The sequence below is a fragment of the Parus major genome, chromosome 4 (genome assembly GCF_001522545.3).
Source record: "Parus major isolate Abel chromosome 4, Parus_major1.1, whole genome shotgun sequence".
In the NCBI taxonomy this organism is placed as follows: Eukaryota; Metazoa; Chordata; class Aves; order Passeriformes; family Paridae; genus Parus; species Parus major.
The window spans coordinates 34,376,190-34,392,195 of record NC_031771.1 but is presented as its reverse complement, the minus strand read 5'-3'; the positions used below and the strand labels follow the sequence as shown (position 1 = coordinate 34,392,195).

The window sequence follows — 16,006 nt, the reverse complement described above, 5'->3', positions numbered from 1 at the left end:
CTAGTTTTTGAGCACTATGTCAGTTTGGACTAAATCATGTCTTTCTCTTCATCTTACTGTTCACATCTATCAAGTGAGGTAACTTTTTTACCCAGTAGAACAAGTTTAGCAATGAGTTTCCTTTTGAAATTCTTGATGTTATTGGTGATGATATGGCAGGAGTAGTTAAAGATTTGAGAGCCTCTGAAAAGGAAGATCTTAAAGGTCTTATTAGAAAGAATAGGCAATAACAATGTTTTGTTTTCTTATTCTGTAAAAGCAAGCAATTGTATCTATGAGTTTTTTGTCTTGCATCTGATTTCCAGTTTTATCTGGTCCTTGACAGAATGCAGTTTTTAAAAAGCCCTTAATAAAGGAACAGACCTATAGCTATATGTGTCACCATCTCAGATTTTTTAAAATGATGTGACCAGAGTTTACTCTGAGAGTTTACATGAGAGTTAGGAAGAGAAAAATATTGGATTCAAGGCCTTCTGTGGAATTAAGGTACCATACACATCTATTTTCACCACAGTTTCTCTTACTTCCTGAAAAATGATAACAAAGAGTTTTCTCATAATTCAACAATTTTTAGCTTTATTTTTTATGCATAAACTCCATAAGATAACTTCATACTGTTCGCCCTGCAGAAAAAGTGCTTAATGGGAAATTAATTTTTCAGCTGGAGTTCTTACTGTGAGGGCAAGCTCTAACATTGGTTCCAGACATTAAAATATAAAGCAAGATTATATCAGCTTTCATCAAAATTAATTAAAAATAAAAGAACTAAGCACAGAAATTATTTTTATAGAGGGCAAATAATTGATTTCCAGGAGAATGGACCAGGTCAGATGTTCCCAGATTGCCTTGTGGAACATAGTGGTGGTCCAGAGCAGGGTCAATTGTTTTCTAGTTCAGGCCACGTTCCTCCTTTCTATCTACTTTATTGGGAGAAAAGTACAAAAGTATTCTGCGTTGTTTTTAATACAGTTTTTCCCCAAACCCTTTTTTGTAGTTGCTAAGGGGTGTTTATACAACCAGAATTTAGATATGAGACAACTTCTTAAGATACACTACAAGATCTATGACAGTATTTGAAGACTCTCTAGGCTAATTCACAAACTGCAGTAGATCCTCTCCTGACTGCAGTAGCCCAGTTTGTAAGTGGTGGCTTTTCTAGTAAGGATATGTGGGAAATGTGACTGGTTGGGTTTTCATTCTTTGGTGTGGTTGTTTGGGTTTTTTCTCTAATTTGTTATCAAGCAGCTGTTCTCTGTTTCCAGGGCACAAATAATTCAACAGTGCTAACAAAGATTGTGGAGCTACGTGTTGCAGCTACAGCCTGTCCTTCAGCAGCACTATTTTATGCCCCACCTATAGGCACTTGCTAATAGGCTGAAGGGAAGCAGAGGGCAGATGTCAAAGAGCTGTTTCATCCCATTCTCCTTCTTGGCTGTCAGGAGGGACATTTTTTTGGCTTCTTTATGATCACTTTGTGTAAAGGTCCTAAATCATCTTGTTTCACGGTTACAGTTATAGTCCCTCAAGGGAAAACATCTATCCAAGCAGATCAAAATTAGATTTAGAGGAGATTTTCTCACAGGAAACAAGTTAATAGCTTGAAATTTTTTGCCCATTTTGGGATCTATGTGGTGATCTTTTTCACAATTCAGAGATACACCACAAGAATATTCCACCATTTTCAACATTACCATTTCTACTTTTTCCCGTGCACTTTTCTGTTAATTACAGTGATATAGTACATACTTTTAATAGTGGGAGATATATAAGTTCCAAATGTTTTTCGTTAATATTTCTGGGAAAAGAAAGAATAAAGATAAAATAGAAAAAGATAGAATAAGGAACCCAAGCATATTAAATAAATATGGATTTATTGTATTACGTACCTATTGTTTCATCCCACATAAACCTTGAAATAGTTTTACAAGAAAGTTCAACAGTAACATAATGATAACGTGCCATTTCTCAAATAGTTTATTTTTATTCTTTTCAATATAGAGATGTTTAGTTTTGAAATCAGTCTTATGTCCTTAGTTTAAAAAACTCTTTAGACACATTGTACTGTGTTACACTGGTTATATTTGGCTGGCCTTACTGACACTTTGGAAAGTACAAAAATCACAAGTGATGGAAACTTAGGCTCAATCAGTTTAAGAGAAACTTGCCAAAATAAACCACAAGCCATAAGAAGAATACGGGGTAATTAATGTAAATTTTTGGGGAAAAAACATACATAAATCCTGTATTTGAAAAGTGTCTAGAATGGTGGCCTTCCCACATAATAACAATTTTGATATATTTCAGAAGGCAGTAAGCATAATAATAATTTTATGTGCACTGATACAATGGTTATTGGCACATACGATGACAGTGCTGAATAAATTAATTTAGCCACTGAAGCAAAGAAATACTTTGTATAAAAAGCCTCAGTTTTTCTGGTAAGTATGCCATGAAATCTAGTGTAAAGAAGAAGCCTTCAAAGCCATGGATCAAAATTTTGGGGCTTTTAGTAACCTGCTCTAAGGAAAGGTGTCTGCCCATGGCAGAAGGGCTCTAATTAGTTGATCTCTAAGGTCCTTTCCAAACCAAACCATTCTGTGATTCTAAGGATCAGAGAGAAGGAATTAATGGAAAATTGTTTTTTTTCAGGAGTTCTGATAACACTTTTTGTCAACACATTCAGAGATTTCCATCTCCTGTTAGATTTTTTCTTTTTTTCTAGGTTTTTTTTTTTTTCCTAAGTTCAAAATCATATTAAGTTCTAGATTCTGGACAGCACTTGGAAGAGAAACCCTAGAAATGATGCAAAAGACTGGAAGACCTGCCATCTGGCTCTCTGTGATAAAACAGCCTTAGACTGGCTGAATGGCAGGTGTTGAATTCATATGAAGTGCGTTAATTATTTATGGCTCTCAATTGTTCTTCAGTTACACAAAGCTTCTGTTAATATGTGCTGTAATCTGAGGTTAACAATGTATTACTGATTTATGTTTACAATTAGCAGCTTCTCTGGAGGAGGACAGAGCTTTTTGATTATGTGGGTGTGGGTTTTTTTGGGTTTTTTTGATTGGTTGGTTTTTTGTTGTAATATTTATTACTTTTTAGTTATACAATCACTTATTGCTTCTGTTGTTGCTTTCCACTGGTTTCATGATAATGCAGTGTTGGTGGCAAAAAGATAAAGGACAGCATGGATAAGTTGAGCCTATTTTTTCTTATATTTGCCTCTGACTGGAGAAATACTTCTAAATTGCTGTTTTATTTATTATAACTACTAACATTTTTCAGAGCAATAGAAACTCTCCACTTTTTGAAGACTTCTCTAATCCCTACTGCTATCAGATCTTACGTTCCTCTGGGGACTGAAGCTCATTTGTTGTAGTCTTTGGTACTGAATAGCTGTCTTTAGGCATTGGTACCTAAAGGAAATAGCTTTTCCCTTTAGAGTGAGTTAATCTGGTTTTTATTATAATTTAAAGTTGGAAAGGAAGAGAAGATTTGGGCTTCTAAGAATGCAGTAAATCCAATCTTTTAGAGAATGAGAGTTCAAACAGAAATATAAGTTATTTGGTCTCCAAGAAGAATTACCATTTGGGCCATGTGGGTGCCAGCAATAGTAGCCACAGCAAACAATGGTGCCAGAAAAATAATTGAAAACCAGCCTCATACATAGATGTTATGAGGTATTTTTCATAGAAATATCCTTTCTAGGTATTGATATTTGACTGTTAAATGTTGCCAGACATGCCCTGTAGTGACAGCAGATGTTGAGCTTATTGTTCTGGTGGATGAGGAAGGTGAGCAAAAATTAAATTGTATATGTTATCAAAAGCATGAAGTATTGCTTATGGTCAGTTTTACATAGCCTGAAATGTTTTACTTAGATGAGGATTCAAACATAACTTATGCATGTTGAGAGTTTATTCACTTAAATAGTTTCATTGAATAAACAGTAGCAACTCTTGGGTGATATAAAATACATTACTATTAAGAGAATTTATTTGAACAAGCTGGAGGTAATTTGTGGAGGTCAAGGAAGGCTAGTCTACCTTTATATTGTTTAACTATACCTTTTTCTCACTGCACCACTGAAGTGTTGATGGGAATAGTTGTTAGCAATGTTCATCTCCAAACTGATACCATTCACAACTTTAATGGAAGGATAAATGTTAATTAATTCACGTTCACCATCATTTCCATTACCATGATTGATACATCTCAGCTGTTTGTGTGAAATTTCTATCAGCGATCTCCTGAAGCTGAATAGGACAGTTGGGCAGGGACCTACCTCTTTTAGGTTCTGTGGAAATGTAGCAGCTGTCCTATGCTGCCATCCCCAGTGGTCTGGAGTCTGCTATGCTTTGCACCATGACAAATTGATCTACTGCAAGAATACAGGAAGAACATGCACTTGCTTTCCAGCTGCAGTTAGGTCCTTTCAGACTCACGCGTATTTCATTTTCTAAGATTTAGCAGCTCTCTCTGTAGCAGGTTTTTATTTCAGCTTCAGAAAAGCAAGTTCATAACTGTCATGAGAGAGCAGAAAAAACAAGATTCTCCTTACATGTGCATTATTGTAGTTAAGTTCATAATCTTTTTTTCTGTCCATCAATTAATACATATCTTCTAAGAGTCAGCTTTCTAAGCAGGTAAACACATCCCATAATGCTGTATTTTATATTTTGAAGCATTTAAAATTACCAGTTCTGATTACATTTGCATGCTGCCTATATGACATACTCTAAGGTTACAGATTTTTAAAGAGCATTGCAAACACATCTCACCTAAAAATTAGTATTTTTATACAATCTTACTGTCTGGAACAGAAATAAAAATGAATGACCATTTTTAAAGGTATTAAAGTCCCCACAGGATGCAGAAATATTCTTAAATGTATTTGGAAGAGTGACTGAACACCTAAAAGACAACAGTAGACTGTTGCTTTTCTTAAACACTATCAAAAAACAGCCTTTAAGACTTTGACCTAGTGTTTTTGTTGTAACTTTTCAGGAGATTATTGAGACTTGAGTTTTACAGCAAAACTTACTTAATTTGATAAAGTAGATGTCCTGAACTGAAAATTGAAATTAGTCTCTCTGTTTTCCTGTTATCACTCTTCAATTTTACTACAAGGTATCACTGAAGTTGTCCTCTTTCACAAGTTGAACTATAATTCCCTCTAAAATTAAGGTTTTGTTAATTCACATACAGATTATTTTATCAATAGTGGGTATTTCTTAATACTTTGGGGAAAAAAAATAATAGTTCAAGATATATTCCATCAGGATAGGCATATAACTTGCACAGTTACAAATAATAAAAATTTGAAAAATGCAGTGTGCTATAGTTCAAATGTTATTCATCCAGAGCTGGTTTGATCAAAGTCCACCATACCGCTGTTTCACATAAGCTTTTGTAATTGTGCAACTGATGTATTAGGTGGTAACTTACTGTCTTATATTATTCTTCTGCTTTCCAAAGCACCTTCCAAATGTTTCATTTTGTATTTTTTTAAAATGCCGCCAATTTGAAGTCAACACCTCTAGAAAAACGAGTTCTTTGAACACTCTTCTCTTGTATATTAAATGTTGTAGTAAGCAAACCGGCTTGTAACAGGGTTTAACACTAAAAATGTCAGTTGTCGTACCATAGCTGTTGTATTCATTTTGCACACAGTAATTATTTAGCAGTATAATTGAATGCTGGAAGACAACAAAAAGACCTGAACTTAAATTTGTGGTAGGTTTTTTGCATGTCCTTACATTGGTTTTAGCTGGATCTATATAAGGAGTGTTTTGCTTTGCCGTTTGTAGCTGTTTGAGATCACAGTGCCTCTGTCGCACGGCCCCAAGCCCGTCACCGTCAGTTTTGCCAATCACACGTCCTGCCGGTGCATGTCCAAGCTGGATGTTTACAGACAAGTCCACTCCATCATCAGACGTTCCCTGCCAACAGCACAAACTCAGTGAGTATGAGGCTTCTCTTTCCTTTCACATTAGGAGCAAGACTATATAATTCAGATTTAAAACACTGCCGTGGAGTTGTCACAGATAAGGTAGGCAAGCTATGCATAGCAGTAGCAGAATGCATTCTGCAAGGGAGCTGCTATTACTTCACACAAAGAGAATTTTACTAAGTTAACATCACCTTTTTTACCCAGTAGATAAACTGGAGCAAGATGATTTAAAACTGAAGAATAGTGTGTGTGGGATTTGCTTGATGAAAGAGCTACAATCCAATTGAGACTTAAAGAAAATATCAGAAAAATCAATTTCTTTTTTAAAAAAAGCTAAAAATATCTTTGTAAATAATTAGGAGACAACATTTCTCTTTCAATCTGTATTTTCATATTTTAAATGCTTTTTTTAAAGGCTTGTTTTTTAGGGAATCTTTAACTTACAAATGTTTTTTGACATCTTCATATGCCAGAGGTGCATGTAAAATAGAATGGAAGGGGAAAATAAAGGGTTTATTGGCATTCCACAGAAGTAGCATATGAATTATTTTTGTGTGTGTGATTTTGAATGAAAAATGTCACAGAACAATCTGGCATGAGAAATATTTTAAGATTTTGAGGGTTTTTTTTCTTTAAGTTATTTAAACACTTGAAGATCTTCTTCCTTAATTTAGAGGTCTGAGTGATGATTTTATGTTGTATAAATATTTAGGAGGTCAAAAATACATAATAGACTAACAGTTGCTTTGAGGAAGAATCAATAACTAGAAGCCAAACTGGAATGAATTAACATTTTTAATAATGTGAATTTGTAGAACAAATTTCTCAGAGGTGTTAAGCATTTTCCTCAGTAGTTTCATTCAGTTTAAGTCTGGATGTGTTCTGATACAGTCCTAAACATAGATTACATTTTATTTTGGTTTAATTTATTTAATTCATTTATGAAAATATGAATCAGAAACAGTGGCTTGGAAATAAATCCATTAATAATTTGTTTAATTACTTAACAGATTATAAGAAAAAAAACAAACCAAGGAGTCAATAAGAAAGTCAAATTATGTTGGCTCTCCCCGGCTTCTCAGTGTTTCTATGTTAAGAGCAGTTGTAATGATCAGTGCAAGAGTTAATTCTAGCCAGTAAACAGCTACCTGTAGTTGAGGGAGGTGAGAGTACAGACACCAGACTTAGACCAGCGCTCACAGGTAGCTGTTTGTCCTGTGCCTAGGGAATCACGCTTCAACAGAGGAGATACAACATAGTACTAGATCAGAATATATATAGGTCTTCTCTACAGTAATTTTCTGGATTTTAGTTTAGAATCTATGGCTCTGTGCAACAAAACAGGCAGGCTGGTTTGTTTTTTTGTTATTGCTTGGTTTGATTTTGTTGGTTTTTAAAGCAGAATTCAACATGTCTGTAAATTATCCATACTATTTCTCAGGCAGAATTGGAAGGCAGGCTGAAGGAAATGTGTGCCAAGTGAGGCAGCGAGAGTGAGATCATTAGTGTAATGAAATCAGGAAACACCAGTTTGATAAAATGTGATGCGAAGCAGGGTGATATTAAACCACAGCAGTCTTTACAAGTGGAGTAATTTAGTGTGTTGAAGGGGAGTGGTCTGCTTGAATGATGATTATGGAAGAATGTCCCAGCACCTGCACTTTTGAATGTGTGAGCAATGGTGCTCGGGGGAATGAAAAGTGCATCAAATATATAATATAGGTATTGTCTTGAAAGATTAGTAAGATTATAGAAATACTACAGAAATGATGAATAAATGACACAGCCTGGATGGATGAAGTTAGGCTTGACTTGTTCAAAGTTGTAATGTCAGCTGTGGTGATACAGAAATTGCAAGCAAGGAAGATGAGATAATACACATAAATATTCTATCTCTGATTCACCAGATAGCTCAGTTCACTCATTCTTTTTTTAAAAGGCAGCAGCTGCTGTTTGGATTTTTTTGCTTTCTTTGGTACCACTACCTTGGCTGCGAACTGCAACAGGAAAAGAGGACTGAAGTGTTAATTTGGTTATTGGCTTTCTTTTTAAAGTGAAGAGGCATCACTGCTGAAGACAAACCTTTATGTTCAAGAAGGCTGGCCAGAACGAGTAACTGATGAGAAAATCTCAGCGAATGGCACATAATTTTCACATAAAGACATTAAGTGGATTCTGATAAAGTGATTTTATTTTCTAAAGTTTTGCCTACAGCATTAATTCAGAAACTATTATCTGCTGTCTTTTGACATCTTAAATTTGAAAATATTTTTCTACTACAAAAAACTACTTGGAAAATGATGCCTGTTACTACGCAGTATCTGGCATGTGAAGAATTTTTATACTCTTCTATATTAGGCTTATGTTCTAGGGTTAGGTCTGTTTCCAAACAACATCAGCAAAGTACAAATATCAGCTTCTAGAAGGTGGAGCTAAAACTTAAAATGTGAGAATGTTTCTTCAACAAATGGTTGAAAATCTCTATAGTGGGGAGAACGTTTAGTAACAGATTTGACAGGAATAAAAATAAAATTATGAATGAGCTGACACTTAGGAAGATATTTGCAGTGGAGAGAAGCTAAAGCAAACAACAGCTAAAATAGATTTTTCTTTTTCTCCTTGAGTTCTTATGGTAGTAAATCAACAGCATTTTTAATTTGACAGGTGTCATGTGGCAAACAAGACCTGTCCGAAAAATCATATTTGGAATAATCAAATTTGCAGATGTTTGTCACAGCATGATTTTGGCTTCTCTTCTCACCTTGGAGATTCTGGTAAGCACTTTCCATTAAACCATCAAATGTCATCCTAAAGACAAGAAGTTGTAGTAATTATTTGTATAATTTTTCTGTATCAGTGCAACTACCAGTTGTTGCCTGTCTTTTGACATATGCTTGTTTTTGAAACACCATAAAAGGTGTGGATTTGCTCATTTCTTCACATAAAAATAGGTGACAGAGTAGACACAAAATTCTGGAACTAGTGTAACTTCTCTGCTGCTTTTCTAGACACATCTGAGGGATTCCATATTTGTGGACCAAACAAGGAGCTGGATGAAGAAACCTGTCAATGTGTCTGCAAAGGAGGCGTACGGCCCTCGAGCTGTGGACCTCACAAAGAGTTAGACAGATCATCGTGTCAGTGCATGTGCAAAAACAAACTTATCCCTGCTTCCTGCGGGCCCAACAAGGAATTTGATGAAGAAAAGTGCCAGTGTGTATGTAAAAAGACCTGTCCTAGACATCAGCCGCTAAATCCTGCAAAATGCGTCTGTGAATGTATAGAATCTCCCAATAAATGTTTCTTGAAAGGAAAAAGGTTCCATCACCAGACATGCAGGTAAAACCTCAGTTTTTATTTCTTTCATTGTGTTCAAGGCCTAAAATTTTGGGTTGTGACATCAGCTGTTTTGTTGATTTTCTTCGTAGTCAAGTAAACAGTAAGACTGGCATCAGTTCAGTTTCATCTTCTATGATTTCTGTAATCTCTAGGAGAAAGCTACTAGGTGTAATAAGTATTCTAAAGCATGTTTAGTTTCTAGTACTCTTATGACTGCTTCCTGGAACTTTTCTTCCTTTTCCTTTTTTTTCCTGATGAAATTGAACTGTATGTTCAAGCTTGCTATGTCCGATTGTATTTAAAATCACACTCCATTTTTTTCCAAGAACTGAATATTGCAATTCAAGTACCTCAAATATTCAGATAACTCAAATATTCCTAATTAGATTTCAGTGCTTAGTTCCAGAGAAAACATCTTTCGTTTCCACCTCCTAGATTTTGGAATCACCTAACTCTGGGTGATTTTTGTGAAAAGGAGACATATATAACTATAAAACAGACTGCCTTCATTCACCATTTAAAATAAAATTTAGTCAGGAAGAAAATTCTGCAATTTCTTTATATACCCCAAGACCTTTTCCTTCCATGACTGCTACACCCATTAGCAGTTTATAAAATGTGAATGACTTTGGTTTATGAGAATCAAACAGTATTATTTTTGCTTTGTATATTACGTGATGAAAGTTTTCCTTTAAAGTTCTCTTGTAAATTCCTTGAACAAATTTCTTAGTTAATTATTTAATTTTTTTTTTTACATTTCCTACACAAAATGCCATTTGGAGAAGAAAGATCACTTATTTCTAATATAGGGGAAGTATTTCTATTATATGGATGACAAATAATTCAGGCACTGCAAATGGAAAATAGCAAATTGGAACATTTAAAAAACATTCAGAACTGGAGAAATCAGGCACTTAAGAAGATAAGAAATGTCATATTAAATATCTGACGTTGATTTCAATATCTCTGTTGATTTAAAGACTTAGTATTTGAGGGAGGAAATTAAGTTCAGCCTTTCTCTGTTGTGTTGTGGTCAAATATGATAAAGAGTTTGAATCACTTTCTCACTTCCAAGGACAGTATGGTACAGGATGCTTTTACCCATTTTCTAAGATGTTTTTCTTTTCTCTTTGAGTGCAGAAGGAAAGGTTTGTATATGTTGTTACCCTATACCTCTAGAATCAATAGTCCTGTAGATGTCAAGGAAAATGGAGGCGACAATCTCTCCTCTTTAAGAAAAGAGTTAGCATAAATTTCTCACATTTTGGCTCTGTCCAGCGCAAACTGTCTCTAAAAAGAATAAAAATCCTGCAACATCCTTTTTATCTCTGAAAGATCCCTTGCTCATTTAAAACAGCATCAATTATACTACTTAATTAATATAATAAAACTATGAAATATATTAATTATACAAATTTATTAAAAATAAATAGAAGTACCACTCTGTTTAGCACTGTGCTAGACGTGTGAGCCCTAGACATGAGCAAAATCCTGTAGTCATGTCCTAGATGGCTCCCTGTCCTACAAGCAGTGCTTGTAGCTTCTTGTTTTGGAGCACTCATCTTTTTATGCACTGTACTTAAAATGCCTCTGCCTCTAGTGTTACACCCTGCTTTAGATGAAAGGAATACAACATCATCTACAAAGCACAGGATGGGAAGGGAAAAAAGGCTCTCAGCATACTGCTTTTTAAGGTGATTATGCTGTTTATCAGCCCACAAAGTAGTGTTTCCTCTGTGGAGTTGTTAGACTGCCCACAGTGACAATCTGGGCATTCTGCACATCAAAAAATCACAGTTACTGACCATAAAGAGAAAGATGCTGCTGCTTAGCTCAGCACTACAAATAGTGACTCAAGATGTATCTTAGCTCCACCATGCTCAGATTATCCTCATTGAAACAGACCTCTGTCACATGAAACCACTCCGTAAACACCATTCAGACCCAATCTCTTGAAAGACCTGGTCTATTGTTCAGCAGTTTCCTAAGGAAACTACATTTATATAGTTACAATGACTTTGCTGCTATTCACCCTGTGCTACCACCTCCAAAATTTATTTTGGTCAGTTTTGGCTGGGCCAGATAACTTAGGAACTTCATCTGCTAAGCACTTTAGAGGAGGAGAGGGACTTTCTTGCTCTGCTGAAATGTCCCAAATAAGGATAAGACTGAAGTAACCTGACCTTGACTGCCACTAGACACAAACTCACATGGGAGAGGTGCTGTACAGCACTCCCAGCTGCAAGCTGAAGTTCACAAGGAGGCATGAATCCTATACAAAGTGAACTGCTCCTGCTTAGTCTTTGCATGACTGCTTTTCATTGTGTACAGTCATAGGTGTGTGGAAGAGTTTGGCTTTGCCTCTTTTTCTTCTTATCTTATTTAATTTTACTGTCATTCAGTACATGAAATGGTCTGAACTTTTCATGGCAGAGACAGCAAAAAGGTGAGTTGAGTGTTTCATCCATTGCATCTCTGTGGAGTACATTTTTCCCAGAACAGATCTACTGCTGGTTGCCTATTCACTCACAATATTAGATCCTTTCACAAACCTTTTTGTTGCCTTTTAGCACTATTTCCAAACCTTTTGGGGAATAAGTCAGTAGGGCTTTGAGAGATTCCCATGAGCTGCTACACTGATTTCAAATATCTATTAAGTGGCACAAAATAATGTTATTCCCTTAGTTACAGAGACCACAGTGGTGAACTAATCTATGAGAAATGACATTGAAAACACTGAGCATGATGTGACTAGTTAATAAATGTCCCATTTGCAGTCTTCCTCATTCCTTATTGCTTTCCTCATTGCCAGATTCACTTGTCGAACTAGACAGTGTGAATTAATCTAACTATTGTGGCACACCTCATATCATAAATTATTGCAGGGCAGTAAATTACTATCCAAAACAAGAACACAACATACTAACTTACTTGCAACACCAGTAAGAGTAGCCACAGACCTGAAACAAGAATTATCCAGGGAAGAGGAGAGTGATGTTGCACAATTTAGCCTGCTCTATAGATGTAAGTAAGAGTTATCATAATACATCATAATATCGGTGTTTCACAAACAGGCACACATTATTTAAGTACAAGTTTTAAGTAAAACTGTGCTGAAATTCAAGACATATACTTTTGTCTTTTGACTCATTGCCAGTGTCTGAAAAAATCACAGACTTGTACTTTGTCTCCATTATACACCAGAAAGTATTTAGCATTGTTATTGTAAGGTTATTTTGGGTCAAGTTCTTGTTTTAACAGAAAAATTAAATAGGAAAAGGAAGGGTTCAGGGACAACCAGAGATATTATCTTCGTATAAGTTCTATTTTTCAGTCAAGGAATTGGTCAGGAAAACTTCTGCTGCTGCATAGGGAGATGTGATTTGTGGTTCAATGCTGCATTCCTGTTAAACTTATTTTAATCAGGGAGACACTAATTCTGTTCTTTTTCCATTAAGATTTATCAGAAACGTGATAAATAGGCTTTTTCTTCAGAATGCACACAGATGCAATATGAATGTAGATGTATTCCCACTGGCTCAGAGGCTGACTGTGGGAATTTTCAACCGGAAAGGAAGAGTGTTCTCATTTTCCATATCAGAGCCACAGTGTAACATATGTAGACAAACCTACTGAAGTAATCAGTAAGATGAGAAACAGTCCTAGGTAGGAGGATGATAGATTTAGTTATCACCATTCTGGATTACCACCTCCAATTTGCAGCATGCAGTAGGTTATAAAAAAACAATTTGAGTACAGAAATATATCCTATGTTCAAACTAAAACTTTAAAAAATACTACTCAAGATTAGAATGCGACTGCAACCATCAGTGTGATAAAAAAGATCGGTATGTATCTGTTGCAATAGAATAATTTCTCTTCAGTATCATTCGTTATTGTTTCATTGTCTTTTGTGAAGAATTGTTCAACTAAAATTGTTGCAAGAACATAAAAAGTTAAAATTCCAATTTGTAGGAATTAAATATTCCATTGAGAAATGGCAATGTGAAGGCACACAGATTTCTGCTCAAGTTAAATATAAATGATCATGTTATATTAATGCCTGTTTTTTCCCCCCCTTTCTTTAGTTGTTACAGACCTCCGTGTACAGTGCGGACGAAACGCTGCGAGGCTGGATTTTACTTCAGTGAAGAAGTGTGCCGCTGTGTACCCACATATTGGAAAAGACCACTTATGAACTAGCAAAGAGAGCACTACTTGCCATGTTGGTGTACATTTTTCCATTAGATCAAAAGAACAGCGGAAACTTTGCTAATATTTGGAATTAAATGTTCACCAGAGACCCTGTGGGGCTTTCAGAGACAGACTCGTGCTTTTCTCAAGACGTGGAAAGCAAATGCAGAAGACAACTGAGGTTCACGTTTTGTAAAGAACTCAATAAGGACTTATTTTCTGTCAATGACCAAACAGCCTAGGTTCTCCTTCTTGTGATTTTTTTTTTTTAAGAGATAATGACTATATAATTTATTTCCACTAAAACCATCGTGCAGCATTTCTGTTTATAGCAGTAACAATTGTTAAAGCTCACTGTGATCAATATTTTTATATCATGCAAAGTATGTTTAAAATAAAATGGAAATCATATTATATAATGGTGAGAATGTTTAATCATCAGCCAAAAAAGGAACTCAGATTCAGCTCTATTTTCTGGATTCTTAACAGGGGAAGAAGCAATAAGGAAAAAGCACTTTTATGAAGGAAGGCTGCAGACAGTTTCTTGTACCTGTTGGGCTTGCCATTTGGAGTAGAGTTATACTGAGGGTTTTGTGAGCCAGTGGTATTTCTGTCTCTAGAATGAAAGTAGCAAAGAAAGTACAGTTAATAAAAGGAGAACATTGGAGATTCTGTACATTGCCTAAGTATAAGAACTATGTTTAAAGCACAGCAGCAACTACTCACATTCCAATATATTCATCTCCTATTTTATATCTTGGTTCCATTCCCAAGAAAAAGTATAAAATTATGTCTGTTCAAGGTTATTGGTATGAAAGTGCAAATACCAACACGGCTTTTTATTTAGTATTACAGGCTACGTTATAAATTTTACAGCTAAATCTTTCAAAATGCTTTGATGAGCTTAACCCTTATGTAGTCAATCAGATCTCTTGATCAATGTAAACAGAGGCAAATATATTTTGAAGGGGAAAAAATATACTCCAATGGGGACATGAAAGGATTGATACCAGTCTGCTGTGGATTGACACAGTCTCTATATTAAAAAAGTCTCTTTCAGAAAATGTGAAATCAGACATCTACAATTTTAAAACAAGGTAAGATTTTTAACTTGCATGGGAAGGCCAATCTATTCAGAATTAAAATAGACGTTGGAAGGAAGTTCTTTACTTACAGAAACTTTGTTGGGTGCAGAGTGGATCAAGCAAAGCTGCAAAGCAGGAGTTTTGTGACAGGAATGGCCAGATCTGTAAAAAAAATTGTGCTGGATCTAAGCAGCTGTTCTTAAAAGAGTTATTAATGAAGTAGTATTACATCCTAGAGCGTTGGCCAGGAGGGGTTGCTTTTCTAGATTCTTTGTATTTCATAGCTCTTAAAACTGAGTGGAAGTTCCTGTTAGTTACTCAGTCCCCATCGTGGGTTGAGGCAGAGGATGAGAGATACTTTGAGACTTCACACTTTCCACTGTCTGCCTGCTATGCTCAGTATTCTTCCTAAGAGGCCAGCTATTTATTATCCAAACAGGATAATAGGGTGAAATTTAGGCATGCAAATATGAAATAACGTCTTTATTGCTATATTGTTTCAGTAAACAAATGCAGGTAGAAATGTGGATGACAATTTAACACTGATGTACAACTTTAGCTGTTATAACAACTCACACTTCCCATCAGTAGGATTAGTAGTCACGCAAATCATCAGTGTCTAAAATGACAATGTTGACATAATAGCTAGAGGTTAACGATCAAACTTAATTCAGTATTCAAAAAAAATCCAAGCATCCACTTCTGTAGGTTACCTGCTTGAAGGAAGCCTAAAATACCTTAAAAATAATTAAATAAATTAAATTACTGCTGTGACTCCAATTTTTTAAAGGCTTCATGAAAACAGCTAATAAACCATTGTGGCTAAGCAGGTACTTGCATTTCTACTGAGTGAGCATACCATACTCCAAAATGGTAAAACCCATCTGAGTAGGGAAGGGAAGATGGGAAGTTCAAAAATGAGACCAATGAACAAGAAACTTCAACTTTATCACAAACACCAACAAAAGAATTACTTTCTTGAATGCATGTTTTTTCTGGTTCTTAAATTTCCAAGTATTGAGACTTTTGGGGGTAAATTAGGCCAGTCTAAGTAAAATAAGATTTATAGAGAGCAAATTCCTGAATTATAAAGGTTACCATAAAATCAGGTTTACATCTGAGCAAAATGACTAGTTAACCATTCTCAAAATTATGCAGATGCACAGAATAATACATACAAGCAGTTGGTAGCATTTTCTGATAATCAAAATCTCCAGTTCTACTTTCCATGAGCATAGTGTTATAAAAATGCATTATATGTAATACAAACACCAGAATTATTATCATTACTATTGGATAGACTCTGCAGATTCCATGTGATAAATATTATCCCATTTATCTACATACTGTCATTAAATAATCTGTAGAACAGATCTTCCTTGCATTTATTACATAAAGTAGCTTATGGGTCTACACCATTTTCAGTTTTGAA

General features: G+C 35.3%; 1 protein-coding gene across 1 annotated transcript in view; it reads left to right on the top strand.

Annotated features, from left to right (window-relative positions):
- The window catches only part of VEGFC (vascular endothelial growth factor C), a 69,708-nt gene extending 55,803 nt beyond the window's left edge, over positions 1-13,905 (top strand). Inside the window, 4 exon segments of the mRNA XM_015624651.3 lie at positions 5,814-5,965; positions 8,621-8,730; positions 8,965-9,295; positions 13,384-13,905. Of these exon segments, the coding sequence (XP_015480137.2) occupies positions 5,814-5,965; positions 8,621-8,730; positions 8,965-9,295; positions 13,384-13,498 (708 nt within the window). The 3' untranslated portion in view covers positions 13,499-13,905.
- Positions 13,906-16,006: the final 2,101 nt, after the last annotated feature.